This window comes from Sitophilus oryzae, unplaced genomic scaffold, assembly GCF_002938485.1.
Source record: "Sitophilus oryzae breed Bouriz unplaced genomic scaffold, Soryzae_2.0 scaffold_535_pilon_pilon, whole genome shotgun sequence".
NCBI classification, from domain to species: domain Eukaryota; kingdom Metazoa; phylum Arthropoda; class Insecta; order Coleoptera; family Curculionidae; genus Sitophilus; species Sitophilus oryzae.
In genome coordinates this window covers 105,860-107,354 of record NW_022147124.1, presented here as the reverse complement: position 1 = coordinate 107,354, position 1,495 = coordinate 105,860, and the positions used below count along the sequence as shown (strand labels likewise).

Genomic DNA, 1,495 nt, shown 5'->3' with positions numbered 1-1,495 from the left:
ATTACTATTATTCAAGACCCAATCATAAATTAAACTTGTTCTGTAATGATTGTATTTATTACAAGTTGTATCGCCCTGTACCTATATCGCCCGGAGGAAGGCATTGATGCTCTTCTATATAATCATCGATGTTGAGTATAGACAAAAAGTTTATTTTTGTTAGAGGTTCGGATCAATTAAGGCCATTAAATAAATATTCATTTATAATAGGCTGTTACTAGGTAAAATACGTATTTTGCTTATTCTCTCGCGTGTGTAATTCTTAGAAATTTATAGATGGTTTAGAGTACTTTAAATTAGCAGACAGTCGCACGCTGATTTCGAGGTAATAAAGTAAAAAAATGACATTATCCATAAGAAATCATGTGTTAGAGAGAGGAACGGAGAATACATTTTTAGTGAGATCTTACCAGGTTCAGGTATCATTTTACTAACATGAATTTTTATAGGTACTACATATAATTGGTTTTATAATAAACAATTCAGGACTGTATTTAAAATATAAAATTTGATGATATCAGTTCAAAGACTAAAAAAATCGGTTTAGAGTGTGATAATAATTTCAATAGTCATGGAAAAATCAAAATGAAATCGCGAATATTCGGTTGCCTTGACAAATCTTTAAGAGTATTCGGAATTTTTAAACTATGAAGATAGTATTTTGATAAATTACGTAATTTGATGCTAATCAATTGATTGATTGGTATTCAATCAATGAGTACTACTTGTTCTAACGTATGGTGCGGAGACGCTAACATTAACCAAGAAAACTGAAAGCAAAATCAGAATAAAGAGCAATGGAAATATCAATGTTGAGGCTATCTCTGAGAGACAAAGTACCGAATATCGAAGTATGGGGAGACAGAACAAAAATTAATGGATGCCATAGAGAAAATAACTACTTTGAAATGGAACTGGACAGGGCGCATTGCATTGCTAAAGATGACCGATGGACGAAGAAAATTATAGAATGGAGACCAAGACACGATGCATTCAGGAGCAGAGGCCGTCCTCCAACCAGATGGCGTGGCGACTTAAGGCGTATCCACAGTAACTGGATGCAAATAGCTCGAGATAGGGAGTTATGGAAGCAAACGAGGGAGGCCTACGTCCAGCAGTGGACTTGGCTGATAGCTGGTTGATGATGATGATGATGACGTAATTTTTCTTCACATTATTAACACGGGCAAACAATTTTTTTGGTTTTAGAATTTGATTCCGTTCTAACTAATCAGCGTTTTGTAAAAATCAATACACACTCTTTTAGGAAATTGAACAGTCTTCAAAAAAGATCTGATACGAATTTTCATGCAATCGACCCGTTTGAAAGTTATTGAATATAATATGATATCTTCCACGATTTTTTTATATTTTATATACAGGGTGTTTCAAAACAAATGCGAAAAACTTCAGGGGGTGATTCCTTGTTCAAAATAAAGGATAGTTTGCTTTATAAACGTTGGGTCAAAACTCAACCATTAGGGAGATATCGCGG

The 1,495-nt window shown here is 34.0% G+C and overlaps 1 protein-coding gene across 1 annotated transcript; it reads left to right on the top strand.

Annotated features, from left to right (window-relative positions):
* The first annotated feature begins 797 nt into the window (after window positions 1–797).
* Window positions 798–1,142, top strand: LOC115886930. Its single transcript, XM_030906261.1, has one exon. The coding sequence runs from the start codon at window positions 798–800 to the stop codon at window positions 1,140–1,142; it is 345 nt and encodes a 114-aa protein (XP_030762121.1).
* The last annotated feature ends 353 nt before the right edge of the window (window positions 1,143–1,495 follow it).

Coding starts and splice junctions, on each gene's coding strand:
- LOC115886930 (XM_030906261.1), top strand. CDS start 798: ATGGAAATATCAATGTTGAGGCTATCTCTGAGAGACAAAGTACCGAAT.